The sequence below is a fragment of the Danio rerio genome, chromosome 16, assembly GCF_049306965.1.
Source record: "Danio rerio strain Tuebingen ecotype United States chromosome 16, GRCz12tu, whole genome shotgun sequence".
Lineage (NCBI taxonomy): Eukaryota > Metazoa > Chordata > Actinopteri > Cypriniformes > Danionidae > Danio > Danio rerio.
Window position 1 is genome coordinate 9,161,160 of NC_133191.1, and position 18,841 is coordinate 9,180,000.

General features: G+C 35.4%; 2 protein-coding genes across 27 annotated transcripts in view; both read right to left on the reverse strand.

The window, feature by feature from the left end:
* Positions 1 to 18,841, reverse strand: part of LOC141378159 (uncharacterized) — a 416,515-nt gene that overhangs the window by 251,080 nt on the left and 146,594 nt on the right. The gene's annotated exons all lie outside the window — the stretch shown is intronic.
* The window catches only part of triob (trio Rho guanine nucleotide exchange factor b), a 252,209-nt gene that overhangs the window by 45,197 nt on the left and 188,171 nt on the right, over positions 1 to 18,841 (reverse strand). For all 26 annotated transcript variants that reach the window (XR_012391967.1, XR_012391966.1, XR_012391965.1 and 23 more), the window contains one exon: positions 14,787 to 15,030. Coding sequence is in view for 13 of the 26 variants with exons in the window: in XM_073925797.1 (XP_073781898.1) it covers positions 14,787 to 15,030 (244 nt within the window). In the remaining 13 variants the exon portion in view is untranslated. The remainder of the gene's footprint in view (positions 1 to 14,786; positions 15,031 to 18,841) is intronic.

Sequence of the window (18,841 nt, forward strand, 5' to 3'; positions counted from 1 at the left end):
TTTGCAGTGTTTTGATTCATACGGTTTATGAAATTAATGCATATTGCCAATAATAATAAAAAAATTAATAAATATACTAAAAAAAGTAACATTTTGCATTGTTGGGTTACTTTATTCAACATCTGATGGAGCTGACATTTAAAATGAAAACGCTGTTTAATATTTTTTTTGCAAAATTAAAGGATAAAATATGTTTGCAGTTAACATTAACAAAGTCATAGTCAGATATGCAGTAGTCAACATTTGAAATGGATCAAAAATGTTTTTCAAAATTGTCCTCTAAGACAAGATTGGGTGATGTTATATATAGTAGTGTGTTATATAATAGTTTTACAACAATTTTGATGAAAGGTTTTGAATCACTTCAAATGGTAATTACTGTATTTACAATAAACAAGATTAAGCCAGTAAATCTAGCAAATAATATTGTGTTACTTTTGACCCACCCATGTGTTACTTTCATCCCTGCTGACTGTGTCAAAAGTGACAATGTGTCACTCTTGTTTAAAGTAAAGTTATTTTGAAGTTGTTCTGCAGTACATTGATACAAAATAGCACCCGATTTTGACAGACAAGTTTGTGAGTTAGTAATCTCAGCAAAATAACTTAAAAGTAAAAAAACATTATCTTTTAAAATGAGGTTTTAATGAAACATGCTACTTCAGTCCCAGCTCTGCCCTATCAAAATTAATTATTTTAGAATTAAAAAAAGCAAAAATCAAAGTGATTGATTCATCTCTGCGAAAATCTAAATAAAGAGTCAGGGATAACTTTTTGCCAAGCTTACCAAACAGACTTGATCATATCCCAAGTACTGTATTTATTAATGAAAAGAATGTGTGTAAAACTTTAGCTAAAGTAACAATTCCCACAAATAACTACTGGCATACAACCATGGTTATAATTAAGATATTGACTGTTTATTAATACTGATAAAGTATAATCTTATTCTATAAACCTTAATCCTACCCAATACCTAAACTACTGCCTAAATAACCAATAACAAAGAGCAAACCAGTATTATATTGTGTTCTTATAGAACTCTTACGTAATGGTTTATTTATAGCATTAATAAAGTGACCAAAATGTATAGATAATACAAATCAACGCCAAAACCAAAACCTCAAAGACGTAAAAATTCCTTAAAAAGCACCTGTTCTGATTCTTAAACCCATTATCTATACATCCACTCAGCAACATACACTATGCTTAACATAAACACACACACACACACACAACGCACTATAATAGGCTCAGTTATAAAGTCCTGACGATGTTGTTGTTCCATAATGCACGTACCCAAATCCAGCAGCCAATACTTGCAGTTCTCGGAGCGTCCCGAAGCTGAACCCATGTGACAAAGTGGCCTGACTGATAAAAATGAGTGTATTCCATGTGCCATACCACGAAAACGGATCCAGACGGAGGAGGCAAACTACCCAAACTCCTCTCAACTCAAAGCATTTTAACACATAGCGCTGAGAAGAGAGTGATGGACTATGAAAGACACGGAGGGAGGGATAGAGAGAGAGAGGAAGAGAGGAAGGGGGATGGAGAAAGAGAGAGGTTTGGTGTTCCATGCACAGCTGTGGCTGAGTTATGCTCAGAATGAGGGAGAGGGAGAGAGGGAGGGAGGAAGGGAAAACCGGATGAGGAGACTCAAAGAGAGGAAAGAGGTGGAACCTTTCATAAAGATGTGATCCTAAATGAAGCATGAGTCTTCTCAGAGGAAGATCTTTTCTGATTATTCACTTGTTTATTTACTAATGATAAATCTCAACCAACCAAAAAAAAAAAAAAAAAAAGGATAGATCCAGGTCACATTTTGCTTACAGAAAGTCAAGGTAGTTTTTGGTATAAATCTTTATGTGAAAGTATTTTATTTTATTCCCAAATACTGCATTTTTCATAAGATTTAGATTTTATGTTGAATTCATAAAACATTAGCAAACATTAGAGGCATTATATAAAATATCACCATGATAAGTAGATTTTTAAAAAATAAACTTTCCATTTTCAATAACAGATGAATTATGAAATTGTCTTGCAATATTCAAACAAATGTTTCAATTAATACATTTTTTAAGTTTGCAATTTCACTAAGCTCAAATTTTGGTTGACTATAACTAGGTCCACAAAGATCTGCAGATTTTTTTTGGCCCATCATTGAATCTGTTTACTCATGTAAATGTGTATAAATACACTAACCGGCCACTATATTAGGTACACCTACTTTCAGCAGGATAACCCGCCATGTCAAAGCACGAATTATCTCAGACTGGTTTCTTGAACATGACAATGAGTTCACAGTACTCAAATGGCCTCAACAGTCACCACTAATAAGTGGCTGGTTAGGGTATACAGTAGTATATACAGAGTTTTAATATTAATTTTAGTAATATTATTGAATAATATGCAAATGTTTGTATAATTCACACTCAATAAAGTTTGTAAAATAATATTTTCGGTCTTAGTAGATATATTATATGAGAGACTTGCTTTCTTTTTTTTTTTTACCAAAAACTAGTTTTAATTTAGGCTAACTATATGCAGCTATATGTCAATATTACTAACTCAGCATTACAGGCTATTTGGCTAAATACACTTAAAAATGATGAAAAAAAAATCACAACAAAAATGTTACTTGATTTTTTAGCAGTTTCTCTATTTTCAACAGTTTTTTTTATTTTTTATCTTAATATTTTGAGGTCCAATTAAAGGGATAGTTCACCCAAAAATGAAAAGTTTCAGTATGGATGTCAGTAGTTCCAGGTTTACAACATTCATTACAACAACAAGAAAAATGATTTGTACTGGGGGTTGCACTTGAGAATACCAGAGAAATTGGTTAATTCTGGTGTGGTGACCCTTGATAAACAGGGATAAACAGTTAAATTAATCAAGAGTGAGTAAATGATTGGATAATTTTACTTTACTGGTGAACTATGGCCTTTAACAAACCATTAAACATGACTTTTGACTCAAATTTGCTGATTATTAATATTTATGGTAATAAGGTAGTACTTAGGTTTAAGTATTTAGATTACAAATGTAAAATGAGATCAGATATGAATATGTACTTTATAATACTTTTAAACAGGCAATATTTTAAAAATAACCTAGTAAAAAGCCACTAGTTGATATATAGTGAGACTTGGTACTCAATTATTACATCCTGTTCTAACTTCATGCAAAGCAATGCTGTGACACCCAATAAAAGGTCTCTTTTTCATGTTAAAACGAGTTTTTGTTCTAACCATATGCGACAGAGACACGAGTTTCTATTTCCATGACATAGCGGCAAAACAAACTACAAAGACAATGATCACCTCAGGTACTGATTATGTGCTTTATTCTATGTGACCTGATTAAGACCATGTAGGTCAAAACGTTGTGATATGAATTTTTTTTTAGAGAGCTTAAGTGGCAGTGAGCTGATTTTTTTTTTTTTTTTTATTCTTTGCTACTGTGTTTGTTTTTGATCAAGCACCTGCCTTTGAAAAATGTGAGTTTGAACACCATTTTACGTGACATTACTATACTATTATAAGCAGCAGCTGATTGTTTACCTCAGATCTAGCTAACGGTTAGAAAGTGAAAGTCTGTGTGTACTGTTTGGTGTTTGTTTTGTTTTTGTAAGCTGTGCTTTGATTTATTCAAGCGGTTTGATTGTGACATCTAGAGGCGATAAATGTCATTGCGCTATTCTTTAGAACGTAATGGGATGTTTAGTCATAGAAGGAAAGACTACATCCAGAGATATAGCATAGTTGTTTACTTTCAGTCCTTGTGATAGAAATGAAACGTGAATTACTAATTTTATTTTGAAAACATCTGCAATTCTTCTTTTACAGCCTAATTTTAAAATGCATTAAATTCATTTATTTCCTCAAAATTCTACACACAATACCCCATAATGACAATGTGAAAAAAGAGTTTTTGAAATTGTTGCAAATGAATTAAAAATGAAAACCTGAAAAATCACATGTACAGAATTATTCACAGCCTTTGCTCAATACTTTGTTGATGCACATTTGGCACCGATTACAGCCTCAAGTCTTTTTAAACTTGATGCCACAAGCTTGGCACACCTGTCTTTGGGATTTTTGGCCATTCCTCTTTGCAGTAGCTCTCAAGCTCTATCAGGTTGGATGGGAAGTGGCGGTGTACACCAATTTTTACATCTCTCCAGAGAAATTTAATAGGATTTAGGTCTGGGCTCTGGCTTGGCCACTCAAGGACATTCACAAGTTGTTGTGAAACCACACCATTGATGTTTTGGTGGTGTACTCTGGGTCATTGTCCTGCTGAAAGATAAACCGTCGCGCCAGTCTGAGGTTAAGAGCATTCTGAAGCAGGTTATCATTCAGGATGTCTCTGTACATTGCTGCATTCACCTTTCCCTCTATCCTGACTAGTCTTCAGTGGCGATGCTGCTACCACCCTGCTTCACTGTAGGGATGGTATTAGCCTAGTGATGAACGGTGCCTGGTTTTCTCCAAACGTAACGCCTGGCATTCACTCCAAAGAGTTTAATTTTAGTCTCATTAGACCAGAGTCTTTCAGATGCTTTTTGACAAATTCCAGACAGGGAGTGGCTTCCGTCTGACCCCTCTACAGACATTTCCATTGTCTTCATGCTTGGTTTGTGCTTTGACATGCACTGTCAACCCTGGGACCTTAAATAGACAGGTGTATGCTTTTTCAAGTCTTTTCATGTCCAATCAGCTTAATTTACCACAGGTGAACTCCAATTGAGCTGCTGAAACATCTCACGAATGATCAGTGGAAACAGAATGTACCTGAGCTCAATTTAGAGTTTCACGACAAAGGCTGTGAATATTAATATAATATATATACATGTGATTTTTCAGATTTTGTATTTTTAATAGATTAGCAAAAATAAAAAAATATAAATGTTTTTTTACATTGTCATTATGGGGTATTGTGTGTAGAATTTTGAGGAAATTAATAAATCTAATCTATTTTGGAATAAGGTTGTAACTTAAATAAATGTGGGAAAAGTAAAGCGATATCAATACTTTCTGGATGCACTATATTTAAATGTTTCTGTTGGTGAAAACAGCAAATTGTTTGTCGCTGGAATCTTGTTGTGTTGTTAGGACACAGTGTTACCATAAACATTATTAAAATAATGCTTTATTAATATTTCAAATTCTTTCATGAGACTGTTAAAAATGTCATTGGCAGCAAAACAACATCAGTCAAGCTTCAATGCATTTTCAGCATTTTTTTTATTGGGAACACACTTAATAATACATCCCGGTGGTAAATGACAGTTTCAAAACATAGAGTTTGACCGACAGACTTGGCCGTTAGCAGGTCAAAGCATGAAAATCTTACTAAACTATACAAACAACTGCCTCTATATCACCTCCACAAATGGCTGCCTCTCTTACGGGCTGCACCGGGGCGGGCGGCCACAAAGATCTCCCTGTTTAAGCGTCTTTGGCTGCTTAACAGTAGCTGGTCTATGGCCAGTCCAACTGCTTCCTTTGCTTTACACACACACACATACACACTTACACATATGCAGATCCGTAAAAGCTTATGCCAGAACTAATCAAAATTCTGCCGAGGATCCTGATGGTTAAAGGTTGAGTTTTTTAGCTCCTCTGGACACACGTTGCAACACACCAGGCTGCCTTAAAATATACCTCAGTGAACAAAATAGTCTGGACAGCAATTTTAAGAGGTTGAAGACACTGGCCATCGTGAGTTATGACGGCTCCTATTTCGCATTCTATAAATACTGATTGTCCTTGCTGTAAGAGAACTGGCTGCTTGACATTTCCCATGACCTCTGCCCAAAGGAAAGGTGCTTGTCTACTTGTAATTATGCAATAGAAAGATTAACAAACACAGATAAGATTCATTCAGTCATTCATTTTCCGTTAGTCTCTATTTCAAAAATTGCAACAGCGGAATGAACTGCCAATTATTCCAACATGTGTTTTACCCAGCGGATGACCTTTCAGCCACAACCCAGTATTAGGAAACACCCATGCACACTCATACACTACGGCCAATTTAGTTTATTTAATTTACCTCCTGTATAGTGCATGTCTTTGGACTATGGTGGAAACCAGAACACTCGAACCAACTGTGAGGCAACCAATGAGCCACCCAACACAGATATCGAACACAATTCATTTTAATATGACTTGTCGGCTTAGTCCCTTTTATTAATCTGGGGTCGCCACAGCGGAGTGAACCGCCAACTTATTCAGCAAGTTTTTATTTACGCAGCGGATGGCCTTCCAGCCGCAACCCATCTCTGGGAAACATCCACACACACAAACACACACACACGCATGTTTGTTTTTGTGAAAAGTGGGGACATTACATAGGTTTCCATTCATTTTATGCAGCCCAAACCGTATATTACATTGCCTTCACCCCACCCCACCCCTAAACCCTACCATCACAGGAGACTGTGTGCAGCTTTACTCTCTGATTAAACTCATTCTGTGTGATTTATAAGAATTTTGAGAAATTGAGAAATTTTGAGAAAAAAGACGTCATTAATGTCCTCACATTTCACCTCCTTTTTGTAACACCTGTGTCATACCCATGTCATTATACAGATTTGTGTCCTGATATGTCACAAAAACACATACACACACACAAACACTGGATAATTTAGAAAAAAATTACTGAAACAGTAATAAACTGAAGTAATGTTACATTTTTCAAAATAAAAGTCTTATACAAGCAAAATAAGTTAACAATTAAACATTTGTTGGTTTTTTGACCACACACTCTGCGACCCACTAAAAATGTTCCCGCAACCCACATTTGGGTCACAACCCACCAGTTGAGAAACACTGCTGTAGACTAATTACCCTAACCTGCCTAATTAACCTAGTTAAGCCTTTAAATGTCACTTTAAGCTAAATACTAGTATCCTGAAAAATATACTGTCTATATAAAAATATAATAAAAATGTACTGTCATCAAAGCAATGATAAAATAAATTTGTTATAAAATTTATATTTAGAAATGTGTTGACAGAAAAACAGAAATTAGGGGACAAATATGCAGGCGGACTAATAATTCAGGAGGGCTAATAATTCTGACTCCAACTGTTTATGTATGAAAGTTATGAATGTGTACTGTTTCGACTTTAAGGACATTTCAGCAACATTTTTTCAGCATCATGAGTTAAAAATAAGATTGTTTCAGTAACTTCCCTGCATTTCCCAAACTGAACCACACCCTGCACACACTAATGATCTTCTCCCAGATGCTGCCCAGTCATCCCTGTGTGGCTGACCTCAAAAATCTTTGCCTGGTGACCCTCTTAGTTTTTACCACATGTCCTCTCTTTGTAATCATTTCTTTGTCACAAATCACGGCCCATTCAGAGCTGTAAAATGCAGTGACTAACCCTTCGTGAATTCCACATCACACATCTGTGATCATGAGGAACCTACAGACTAATGTAATACTGCAACTGATGACCTTGTACAAGATTGTTTAGAGGTGCAGTGAATCAAAAGACTCACAGTTCAGATCATAAATCCTATTCAGGTGGGACTGGTACCCTACTATTACCCGTTTGAGTTACAATTCTTTTCAGCCGACGTCTGTCATTTCATTTATGGATTTGGATGAGACATGGATTTCCATGTTTGTTAAGGAGGTAGGAGCATCTGTGTTTTACAAGTGCACAAGACTCCGTGATCAGGATTTATAAGTAGACTTACATGTGAGCACTTTGAAATGTAAAGTATAACTTATATAATGTTAAACATTTTATAAAAGTTGTGGAAGAAGAAGAAGAAGAAGAAGATAAATTTAACAACATTAACATGATGGTTTTATAAAACATCTTATAATAAACCCACTGGATTAAATAAGTTATTTTTTTTATAGTTTTAACTTTTTACTAATGTTTTTCACATTTTAAAGAACAAACCCTAAACCCACCTTACACCAGCAAATAATTATTATAATTATAATAAAATAATAAAAATTGTAAAACATAAAACATGTGCTGGATATGTTGGCGGTTCATTCCGCTGTGGCGACCCCGGATTAATAAAGGGACTAAGCTGAAAAGAAAATGAATGAATGAATAAACATATGTAAACCGGCCTAATGCAGTGATATACACTCACCGGCCACTTTATTAGGTACACCTGTTTGTATGGGTTAGATATGGGCTATAGGTGATTCGGGTAAGCTAAATTGTCCATAGTGTATGTGTCTATGCCCTGGTCCTCTAGGTTAGCGGTTGAGCGTTAGGCTAAAGACCCACCTCGTTAAAATGAGATGTTATAAAACACCAACATGGTGTGGCTAAATATCAACTTTAATATGAACAGTACTGGAAGTAAGTTTGTACCCCTTAGTAAGTTTGATCTTTAGGGTATTAAATTCTTTGCTATTAACTTACTCATAAGGTAGTCTCTTGTCACCTGTAACCTTTAACGCTTAAGCAAATTTTTACTTATTAATTGTTTTTTCTTCACAAAAGAAGATATTTTGAAGCAACTTCCATAGCATTTGTTTTTCCTACTATCCACTGTAATAAAATTAATGACAAAAAGTCAAGACACCACTTATGTTTATGTTGCTTTTACTTTTTTATTAAGTTAAAAAATATATTTTAATAAGTTAATCAGATTTTTAAAAATATATATATACAACGTTTAACTTAATACTTTTAGTCAGTTTGATTGATGTAAGTTGAGATGACTAGAAAAGTTCATTCAAAAGTTTCCAACATTCTGCCAAATATCTTCTATTGTGTTAAAAAAAAATCTGAACAATGGTAAAGAAATGGTAAATCTAGGAAAGCTAGTCCCATCTGATTTTTGAGTCACAAATCGGATCACTTTTGTTTTGTAAAAGCAGAAGCAACTACTAGCCAATGTAGTTTAAATGTCAAATATAAAGACCATTAAATTGTTGATATAAAACAAAAAATAAATAAACACACAAGCAACTAACAAAAATATGAATAAACAGTGATTTTCACATGCCATAAATGCATTAGCCAGCATTGTTATAGAAGCACACCACTATATATATTCCAAGGACAACTCTGGTCAATGCATTTTCAAGTGGAGTTTTGTTCAAAATAAAACTTGTTTTGGTTCTTTAAAAAGTCTCAGCTATGGACTCACTTGTAAAGGCAGTCTCATGCCACATTTAAAAGACTTTACAATATAACAAGTTACAATGTAACCTTTAAGACTAAATCGGATTTTAAATTCTTCCATCGATTACTCATTAATTGTTTGCTTTTACAAAAGAAGATATTTTGAAGTGACTTCCATCGCAAGTGTTTTTTCTACTATCCACTGTAATAAATGTAATGACAAAAAGTCAAGACAACAATTATGTTTATGTTGCTTTTCCTTATTTTAATAAGTAATTTAGGTTTTAAAAATGTATACAATGTTTAACTTAATATTTTTAGTCAGTTTGATTGATGTAAGTTGAGATGACTAGAAAAGTTCATTTGATTCAACTAAAATATTTAAAATATTAAAAAAAAATTACAGTGTGTTTGTCAATGGTTACAGGTTTCCAACATTCTGCAAAATATCTTCTTTTGTTTAAAAAAAATCAAAACTGGTGGTATAAGCTGAGTAAATGATGGCAGTATTTAAAACTTTGGATGAACAATGGTAAAGAAATGGTAAAACTAGTACCATTTGAATTTAGAGTCACAAATCGGATCCCTTTCTTTTGTAAAAGCAAAAGCAACTTCTAGCCAATGTAGCTGAAATGTCAAATATAATTAAAGACAAGCAAAAAAACAAAAAAAATGTTTAAAAAAATCAAAACTGTTGGTTTAGATTAAGTAAAAGCTACTGTAAGTAAATGATGGCAGTATGTAAAATTTTGGACGAACAATAGTAAAGAAATGGTAAAACTGCATCAGCAATACGACATACTGTATGTACACAATAATGTACCAAACCAATACATTGTAAAACACCTAATGTAAAGCGGAATCAAATACTATTTCGATTTGAATGCTAGTAACCTATATGTATTTTTGCAAGTTAAAACATGATCAAAATCACAAGATCACATTAACTGTCCTGTGTACGTTGATACGGTCCAAGCAGGGAAATCCCCTGCAGCCTGGCAACGCTGTTCATCACCTGACACAGCCCATCGCCATAGTTACTGTGTGCTCGACACACTTCAAACCATAATAGGAAAGAGCAAAGCTGGACTGCAATTAAATTTTGATTTGGTATCGGGGTGAGTCAAGAGCAGACACTCACACCTGTACACAGCTTTGATCCACCTTACCCACACACAATATCTGGCGCCCGCATAAGAATAATTCGATTTAATGTAGTGTCGTTAAGTTATTTAAATATTCAAAGGGACAGTTCACCAAAAAATAAAAATACTATTATCAATTGCTCGCCCTTGTTCAAAATACACTTTAAACTAAAAATGATGATTGCTGTTTGTTCAAACTACTTATTTACAACGAGCTGAGACAATTCTTGAGTTTTTGGGGGGAACAACTTAATTTTTTTATGTTTAATCCACTTAAATTTGTACAAAAAAACTATTAAGTTAATTTAATTCCTTCATGTTGTCCTAATACAAATTAATCGTGTAGAACCCAGCATTGTTTACAGTGTAAATTTGAGTTTCTTAGCTGACACTCATTGACCTACTATGGAAGTTGATGAGTCCCAACAACCAGCATTCTTCAAAATATCTTCTTTTGTGTTCAACAGAAGAAAGAAATGCATAAAGAATTTAAATAACATGAGGGAGAGTAAATGATGAGGTTATTTTTATTTTGGGTGAACTATCCCTTTAAGCTTTCCTATATAAGAAATCATTCATTCATTCATTTTCTTGTCGGCTTAGTCCCTTTATTAATCCGGGGTCGCCACAGCGGAATGAACCGACAACTTATTCAGCAAGTTTTTACACAGCGGATGCCCTTCCAGCCGCAACCCATCTCTGGGAAACATCCACACAAACATTCACACACACACGCATACACTACAGACAATTTTGCCTACCCAATTCACCTGTACTGCATGTCTTTGGACCGTGGGGGAAACCAGAGCACCCGGAGGAAACCCACGTGAACGCTGGGAGAACATGCAAACTCCACACAGAAACTCCAACTGAACCAAGGCTCGAACCAGCGACCTTCTTGCTGTAAGGCGACAGCACTACCTACTGCGCCACTGCTTCATAGTGAGAAATCATTTATTCATTAGTTTTCCTTCAGGTTTAGTCCCTGATTATCAGGGGTCGCCACAGCGGAATGGACCACCAACTCCTCCAACATATGTTTTATGCAGTGAAAGCCCTTCCAGCTGCAACCCAGTACTAGGAAAAACCCATAGACACTCATTCACACACATTCATACACTACAGACAATTTCAAGAGTTCACACTTAGCTGATGATTGATAATAAGGCTAGTTTGGCGTGCTGTCCCGGGAGAGAGCCCTGAGCTTAAAAGATCCTCGAGCCCTGGGCTCCCTCCCGTTGCAAGGCGAGAGGGGAGTTTGAGCTCAGGTAGATCTCGATGACTCCCCCCCTTGCTTATTGTAGCTAAGTGTCAGATATGGATGTTGCAGGTGTACTCAGAGTTTAGCTAAGGTATATGGATTAATTGATTAGAGTGCTTGTTTTTGAACTGTGGGAGGAAACCGTGACGCCCATTTGAAAGCAGGGAAAGTAGGGTTGGGTGGGGGGGGTTTCTTCAAGACGAATATATTGAGATGAGAAAAGTCTGGTTATTTATAGTGAGTTAAGGATCGTCTGATAGGATAATCAGTTATTAGCTAAAGTCGGAACAGCTGTGAACAATCATAAGCACGTGATCCTCTCGAAATTTGTTTATAAATTAACTTCACTTAGTTTATTTAATTAACCTATACCACATGTCTTTGGACTGTGGGGAAAACCGGGGCACTTGGAGTAAACCAATGTAAACACGGGGAGAACATGCAAACTCCACACAGAAATGCCAACTGGCCCAGCTGGGACTCAAACCAGCCACCTTCTTGCTGTGAGGTGACTGTGCTAACCACTAAGCCATTGCGTCGCCCCTAGTGAGAAATCAGTACTTAAAAATAGTGATTTGAAGTTACTCAGACTGATTATAATAATTAAAAAAAGGTGTTTATACCAGCTGGGAATCCCAGACGTGCTTGTTGACGTGTCTTTGACTAACTCCTCAAGCATTAGCACGACTGGAGAAAAACATCAACACTATCAGTGAGTTGACAAGAACTCAAAAGACTGACAAACACAATTTTCCAAACTTAAATAGAAATTGCAAAATCCTTATTTCATCGTAATCTGAGCAGGCCAGTGTTTCCCAAAACAATGTTAGCCAACTATGCTCACAATTACCAGCATCACTAGCACAGTTCATAATAAGAGGGAAGCCATTATGAATCAAACCTTAAAGCAAAACAAACGCAAACAAAAAATAGTTAGCATAGCATCTTAGAGAAATGATAATGTGGAAAATGCTGCTGAATGAATGAGTAAATGGCAACCCAGGCTCATTTTGATTACGTACCCCTATATACATTTCTGGAGAGCGCCAAATACTATGTTTGAGCTTAGTTTTTTGTCATTTTTGTTTTCGCGATTTTCAAATTTCCTTCGCGAGTGCCATTCATGCCTGCTGTTCACACGTAAATGCACCAGAGACCGCTGCTGACGACTTGCTCATTGATTGATCAACTGACCGATCCCCCCACCCTCCTCCTACCCTAAACCCAACCGACAATGCTTTCAAAAGCAATCCAGAAAAAGAAAATCCCTCACGGCAGCCTGATGTTTACCACGTTTTCAGATTTTCCCACATTCTCACTCTGTTATTTACTTCTTTGTTTTATTTTTTGGCTTTTGTTTTTGTTTTACCTGCTTACTGGAACTATTCTTCGCTGAACTCGTACCCCGTTATCACGGTCAACTAAGTTCTGCACCTCAAATCCTCTGACGTATGCAGCGAGCTACTGGGCAAACTGGCAACAGCGGGAAAGGCGTCCATACGAAGGTAAGCAGTCAGCTGGTGAGCGCAAAAAGGAACAGCATCATATCTCCTCGTAGTGTTCGTTTTAAAGACGAAACGCAGCCATACGATCCTCAGGCTACATAACTCACAATCTCCAGAAATGTATATAGGGCTATGTTTTCAGAATGAGCCTATGTTGGTAAATAGTGTACCAACTACATACTGCATAACATGAGCGCAAAATTTAATTTATTAGCAAAAGTATTGCTACACCATATTACTGAATGAACGTGCTTCGAATTTAAAGTGTGATCCTGTTTAAACAAAATTTAAAGAAAAACAACAGATACTATTAAACTATTTTCGGTTAAAGATTTTATGCACAGTATGACAAACACACGCCAGGACCAATCAGTTAAAGGGGTAGTTCACCCAAAAATGAAATATACCTCACCATTACTCTCCCTTTTATGGGATTATTTCTTTTGTTGAACAAAAAAGAATTTAAAAAATGTTTACAATACACACTGACTTCAGTTGTAGGAAAAGGAAAATTCTACAGAAGTCAGTGGGTACCAAAAACTCGGATTCTTTAAAATGTTCTTTCTTTATTCTTTATTTGATTTAACAGGGACAATACTTATTTATTAACACTAAAAACTGTAAATAAGTTAGCCACAAGGGCTAATTTTCATCTGTTACTCCGTGTCAAGATTTTAAAACCTTAAATCAAAAACACGTTATTACACATAAAATATTAGTAAAATTACATATGACAAAAAAATTGATAATTTCATAAAAAACAAGAGAAAAGAATGACACATTATTACAAACTTGCTTTACTTTTAGCCATTTCTTTAAATTATACTTATTATAATTTTGTGTTCAACTGACACAGTAAACAACTGGCTAATAATTGCATTACTTTCACAGTAAAATACTGTATGTGGATTTATAGCAAATTACCATGAAGAAGTTCACAGTAATTTACTGTGATTTTGTTACATTAAATTACTGTGAAATTACAGCCATATGGTGCAACTTCACAGTAGATAGTGAAGTCCATTACTGTAATTTCACAGTATTATGTTGTAGAATTAATTATATTTTACTGTGAAGCAGGCTTTCCTCAGCTATTCATTCTGACATTTATCCTAAATTTGAAATCATTTTGGGTGTTTAACAATGTTTGGTTCTATGAATCAATTACTTTTGTTTCAGTTTATTACGTTTTTGGTTAAGCAAAAAGTTATGTTCATTCAAAATTATTTCATATTTCCATATTAACCTTATAAAACTAAATTTAGGTGCAGTGCACTCAAATATGAAAATTTACAATGACATTCATGTAGTTTCCAAACAGGATGATTTTCTTTCAAGCTATTTTTGAAGATGTTACCAAATAGTTTTTGGGGCTGCAATAACATTGTTATTTTAAAATATCAAAAAAGTGCCAATACTTGCATAAAAGTTCATTTATATTATTGTCTATGTTGAATTAAGTAAAAAGAGTTTGAATTCCTATAACTAACATGAAAAAGATATAGCCCTTTTTACAGCAATTTGCTGTAATCATGCTACCTGCTTTAATTTTACAATAAAATAATGAGTACAACGCATTACAGTGAATTTTTACAGTTTAATCCTTTTAAGTGATACTAATGTAATTTACTGTAAAAAAATTACATCAACATGTTGTGAAAATCTGCACATTTTTTTACAGTGTATGGCTTAAATTGCGTACCTGCACTCCATTCTGCGTCAAATAAGAAAGCTTTTCGTCTTACCTTTATGATTGAAAATTCCCTCCATCTCCATACTGCTGCGTGAATGGTCGATGCAAAGCATTGCGCTTGGAACGAGGCCCTCCTGGGCAGGTGAGCGGTCAGTGGTGCGAACCAAACACCAGTCGGGCTTGTCCTGGGGCCTTTCTAACAGCTCCACCGTCTGACCTCGACGTACAGTCAACTCAGCTCCATTACTGGCCATGAAGTCGTGGATGACCACCGTCAACTCTGAACCACCAGACAACTGTGGAAGGAAGGCACAAACGTCAGGTTATTCATGATATATCCATAAAAAAAGACAACACTGCAAAATATGCTTTTCTTAGGGTTTTAGTCTCCTTTCTAGTCCAAATATCACAAAAAAAATCCTAAATAAATAAGAGTTTTCAAAAAAACTTAAAAAAAATTGTCTTGTGTTGAGAAATAATGTCAAAAGTAAGTGAGTTTTTTTTTTTCTTTAGACAAGCTAAATAATCTTCTGTCAAAGCAAATACAACATATTTAATCCCATTGGCAGATTATTTGCTTGTTTTAAGGAAAAACTCTTAATTTCCGAAAATATTTGGACTAGAAACAAGACAAAAACTCAAGAAAATCATTTTACAGTGAACGAAAGTGACCAAAGTGAACTAAGAAAACAGACAAAGTCAAATTGAACGTACCCAGTGATAATGTGGCATTGCCAGTGAACTCAAAAGGTGAGCAACTGACCCAGAACCTTTACACTCCATGTTCGTACCAAAACACACCTCCTAGTACATCCTTATACAAAAAATCATCACGAAGAATGACGCTCTGGGTCTACAACCCCAATCTCCGAATGCCATATCCTTGAATCTGGAAGAAAAGCAGCGAATAACCTTGCTTCCTTTCTTATCGAAAAAGGGATCTCGTCTACAGTTCACGCTCAAGCATTCTAGTCTCCAGTGAGGTAAAGTGGCAGGCGGTTGAAGCCTTGCTGACACATCCTCGCATTGCCACGGAGATGGAATCTGTCTGAAGGAGTGACGCCTGGCAGGAAGAAGAGAGAGGAGGCAGAGACGGACACAATGTGCCAAGATTTAAAGGAGCAGGAGGCAAATTAATGCTCATTAGAAGGGACGTGCGGGAACTCGACCACTTCTGGGAGCCTCACCTTTTCACCTCTCTATGAACTAAGAGCGTTCTCTGTGTGCGTTAAAACACAGTGAGCCTTTGTGAAAAGTTGTCAGGGTACAAGTGAATTTCCTAATACTTCTTTAGTGTTTGTGTATGTCGCAATAAGACAAGAAAGAGACCGATAATGAAGCCAGGAAAAAAGATATAGAGTGTTTCGAATCCTCAAGTAACTTGTGTTGTTGTAGGTGGCTCGCAATACATATCGATGACAAAAACACGCACATGTGTGAAGGCGTGTGAGAGGAGAGTTCTGACTGTGAGTGGGAAGACCAGCGTCTGTGCTGCTAAATCCAAAGAAACGAAGCAATGGAGCGACCCTACTGTATGAGGAAGCCTCATTACGTCTGACAGTAATCAGGATTGTCAGATCTACAGGATTACAATTTTATTTAAGGTTAAACTTCAGCTATATGTTAATGATTTCATTTATTACATTTTACTTAAAACCCCAGGTTGCAATGCTGTGTCATGCAATAAATTACATCTATTTCATGTTGGAATGACTTTTGTCTAACCACCAAAGTTTTTATTTTAGAAACAAAAAGGATAAGCTACTATGACAATGGTGCCCTCAAGTACTGATTATGTGCTTTATTCAGTGTTAAATGTTACCAGGATGAGTTCAAATACCCTTTTACATGACTATGAATACGTTTAAATGGACATCAGTAATCAAATTATTTCCCTTAATCTGAATAAGACAATAATATGATTAAGACAAACTGTAGATCGCTTACGCCCCATTCACATGGGGCGTCAGCTTCAATGCTTCCTATTCACTTTGAATGGGGGAGGTCAGGCGTTGCCGAACTGCATTGTGGATTGCGGAAGCATTAGCCAATCAGATTGCTGTATGCAAATACACCAGGCCAGACAGCAGTCTATTGCTGACTAATTTCATTGGCTTACGCTGCTATGGCGATTATGTCAGCCCCAACTTCAGACACTCCCTCTGTCAAGCATTGACGCTGAAGCTCCGCCTGAATGGGGCGTTAACGTCATTGTGTCACCGCGCTATCCATATTTCCTCCAGAGTTTCATGTAATTTCGTGTGTTTTATTTTGAATTTATTTTTTTACTTTAACTGCAGGTCGGCAGTTTCACTTTCACTTAGGAACATTTCATTCATGCCCCCGTGACACACTCTGAGTTATTGGATGTGAGTATGAAGTAAGGACTGGAGTGTGGTTTTAATAGAATTTGATACTGCACCACAAATAAATTGGGCACTGCAGATGTCTGTGGTCCTTTACTGGCTCGGTAGGTGCAGAAAATAGTGTCAAACAGCCGTGTGTGTACGGAATATCCTGTCGCAAAATGAGATAAAAACTCCTACATGTCGGTAATAGTTTGACTGCGGTGTTTACATGTTTGTACTGCACTTCAATAATGCGACTAAAATCGAAATACTCCACATTGTCACCTTAGATATATAAGGTTCTATGTGACATTTTTTTTTAAATTGAGTTATTGACATATTCTTACTAAATGACATCTTATTTACATTATACACTGTTAAAAAATCCATAAAAATACAAGGGAAACTACCGTATAATTGTTAAGGAACTTTCCGTACTTTCATTTTACAGCAATTTTACCCGTATTTTCAGTTATGAACTGCATTGCAGAAGCAAGAATCTCGGCATCAACAGCGTGAGAAGCCGAGAAAACATACACATGGAGTCCTGCTTTTTGCTGTTCACAACATCACCACATTCCTCCTAGACTGAAGGATTTTTTTATTTTTGCTCTTCTTTTTAATAATAATTGACAATAGTCTTGTTCCCTGAGTCTAGCTATACCGTTTTTTCATTCTGAAATGTTTTACTTATGAGGTAATTTTTATTAAGTAAATTTTATGAAGTACTGATATTGTGCGTTTACACTCCCATAAGAAACTTGTGTGTTCTATGTAATTTAGTTTTTTAATGTGCATGTGATTTTTAAAAAAGCTGCAGGCCTGTTAGTTACAGATTCCCTGTTTATTTGTTTAAAAAGTTATATTATATATATATATATATATATATATATATATATATATATATATATATATATATATATATATATATATATATATATATATATATATATATATATATAGTAAATGCAGAAAATAACAAAGGGAAATGATTATACAAATATTAATTCATGTAAATTCATGTAATACTAACTTCTCCTTCTATGATTTATTTATGCTTGTTCGAATTGCCAGTAACTTTAACAACAAGCGTGTCAACTTTCTGTCTTCTTCTTCTGTGTTACAAGCGGGTGTCAGAAGCTTAAAGTTGTGTAGCTTCATCTAATGTCAAGGAGTGATTTTGAATACTCTTCTACTCGAAGCCAGTGAAAATTGCTTGGGGTTGAATCCGGAAAAACGTTTCATAAAACGCTAACGATAAACGCAAAAGAAAAAAGTTATGGTGTGTACGAGCCTTTAGACCCCATGGAAACCCTGTAGATTACAAGAGTAAACTATTTTTTTCCCTTAATAACATTAACAGATGAATTGCTCGCCACAAAAGCTATGTAATAGCAACGAGAGCTTACAAAATCAACATTTTTAAAAAAATTTTATTTAAACTTTAAATTACCCATCCAATTGTTTTTCAACTGTAAACTCAACCCTCACAGTAACTTAACAATATATTTATTGTTGTACAGCATTACAAAAATAATTCTATATTGTTGCAAGTTTCCTCAGCTACATCCCATCTAGACTTTACCCAATTGATCCAAGCAAGTTAATCCAATGAAAAAAAAAAGTTTGATCCTTAATCAAAGTTTGATCATTTTTTCAGTGTATGACGGTCCTTCTCTAATGATGTCAGTTTGATGGCTTGAGCCACAGTATTCTTAACCACTAGTTCTTACCATTAGTTTGCTATGAGGGAATGATC